The following is a 2,488-nucleotide window of genomic DNA, read 5'->3' on the forward strand; positions in this document are numbered from 1 at the left end:
AATTGGGCCAAACTAGTTTCTCGACTGCAAATGGTTTTTTTAGTCAAATACTGTATATTGTTTACCTATTTAACTGAGTCCAAGAGGCTTCCTTTTGATTCTGTTCGGTTCGTCTTGGAACACAGGCTTTTGAAAGAGCTTAGCAGATTTTAGAGATCTTGAACAACGTTAATAATAGAAAACGCTTACGTTCCAAATTTCGTTTAGTTTATTGTGAGGTACATGTTAGTACTAGTACTTGTTCTTTTATAGAGTTGTTACTTGCAGCTGAAATAACAGACGTTATTTGAGCCGAACATTTGTTATTCACTGCGCCTCTCTCTTAAGCGATAAAATATTAATGGCTTAATTCTGTATAAGAAAAATTGTGACAGCTTTTAATTTCTAACAATAGGAAATTCTTTTATTTTACTGTAACGTAAAGAAAGAATGAAACACATTGTTTCCTTTGTGGCCATTTATGGTCCCACCTCATGCTAAATCACATTAAAAATCTTATACATATACACTGTGTCGACTTTAACATCTATTTCAGGGCATTAAAGGTAAGACTTTCATTCGGTGAACTGTTATTTTCCTCAATCCCTTGATTTTCAATTCCTAACTCGTCTGCATGGCCAATTTTTTTGCGCGTGGCTGCCGGTCGATTGGACTCACCAACAGTGGCCATTTTTATGGTCGCATTAATCGAGAACGCCAGCGACCGCGACCTGCTCTTGCGCTTTGCTGGAGAAATATAAAGTTTTCGTTTCTTTATAGTTGTGGTTTGAAAAATAGCTCCGAGGAAAGTATCGCAAACGTAATTATGTCTATGCGATGTTCGGCGGAATTTCCTCGCAATATCTTTAATTCCTCTGCGGACCGTCGTATTGAAGATGACAAATAAAACTGGATTGATGGCGCAATTGCAGTGGGCAAGAAATAGCCGCCAAAATCGAAAGCTACATGGAATTTCTCTAAAAGCGACCTGGGCCAGGAAATATGCTATCCAGCAGACAAGAAACAAAAGCGTAATAACAATCATCATTTTTATGACATTTCGCGTCGCCTTGACTCGCAGTTCTTTTAAACGGGCAGCTGTTATGCTCTCTTGTCGTGGGGTTTTCCCCGTTTTAAGTTTGATCACAATAATGGCATAAAAATTAAAGATCGCCAGCCAAGGAAGAACGTAAAACATTACAAAAAGAAACGTGTAGTATATATCTCGAGCATTCTCGTTGTTGAATAATTTGCCTAGATCTGAACCACAAGTTTGTTTGCGTTTGGAGGTCTTCGTCCGTAGGGAGATCAAATAGGGCAGTCGGGCGAAAATCGCCAAAGTCCAAGTTAGGACAATCGCCCACCTTGCAGCTTTGGTGGTGTATGTATTTTTCAGCGGAAAAACCACGGCACAGAAAGTGTCCAAGCCCGAGGTTAGTAGAGTCAAGATCGATGCGATGATCGCTACATGGTGAAGAAAGGGAACTATCTTGCACAGAGCATAACCCAAATCGCCTTCTACAAGCCACGTGGTGCCGATCAGGAACATTGGAATTAATCTCGGCATGTACACGGTTGTGATGACAAGATTTGCCACCGCCATGTTCACTACCGTCAAGTTGATAGTTTTCCGAACTCTGTCGTATTTACAAACCAAAGTTACGACGAGAATATTTCCAAGGAGAGATGCTAATATGAGAACGCTGTAAGCGACGATTCGTGCAAGTTTAATCGAGAAAGGATCATTCACGTAACAAGCCGTGGATGCTGTTGTTGTGTCACTGGTCCCGTTCTCAGAAGTGTTGTTTGAAGAGAAGTTCATTTTCTCTGAAAGAGCGAAAGACGAGACGTTGAGTAAATTTTCAAAACTAAATTAAGTCTGTATCTACGAGCCTTAGTAAGGTAACGACACAATATCAATATTTGAGACTACTTGTAAGTTCGCTTATATGTTGGATTTTTAAGAACTTCTTTCAGCTAAAACAATAATGCATCTGACACAACTCTCTTACCTAAAACGTGGATTCAAGGCGAGAAGATAAGTAGAAATATTTTGCTCGCTAAGCAAGTTGTTTATTTACAAAAGGTTAAAGACTTGTCTCTGTTTGATTCGATATTGACAATTCTCCTGGCACTTATCAAGGGTCTGATAAATTTATTATCTTCAGCATATCTTGTGAACACTATTATTTGCTCGCAACTTTAAGTAATTATTTAGTAGTTTCAGTCTTGAAATTTCTTATATATCTAGATGAATTCAATTGGGTGTTTTTCGACATTTTGACTGGAAAGGAATAAAAACAAAATCGATGATTGCTACATGTTTGTGATTGTAAATTATTTTTTGGATATAACGATTTGTTAAGACAATCACTCCCGCTGTTTTCTTGACATCTGCTAAAAGATACAATTGTGTTCTTATTTCCGAGGAAGAATAGTTGGCCCTTTAGACTAAAAGTATAGTGGCGTTTTATAGTCCTTATCCAGCACCCGAGAATATTTCTAGTCG

General features: G+C 38.4%; 1 protein-coding gene across 1 annotated transcript; it reads right to left on the reverse strand.

Moving 5' to 3' along the window:
• Positions 1-375: 375 nt before the first annotated feature.
• LOC149116436 (QRFP-like peptide receptor) lies at positions 376-1,852 on the reverse strand. The gene has a single exon (XM_089283673.1). The coding sequence runs from the start codon at positions 1,799-1,801 to the stop codon at positions 527-529; it is 1,275 nt and encodes a 424-aa protein (XP_089139799.1). The 5' UTR covers positions 1,802-1,852; the 3' UTR covers positions 376-526.
• Between the last annotated feature and the right edge of the window lie 636 nt (positions 1,853-2,488).

The sequence above is a fragment of the Orbicella faveolata genome, unplaced genomic scaffold (genome assembly GCF_042242905.1).
Source record: "Orbicella faveolata isolate gen_17 unplaced genomic scaffold, um_ofav_v1 contig_12, whole genome shotgun sequence".
NCBI classification, from domain to species: domain Eukaryota; kingdom Metazoa; phylum Cnidaria; class Anthozoa; order Scleractinia; family Merulinidae; genus Orbicella; species Orbicella faveolata.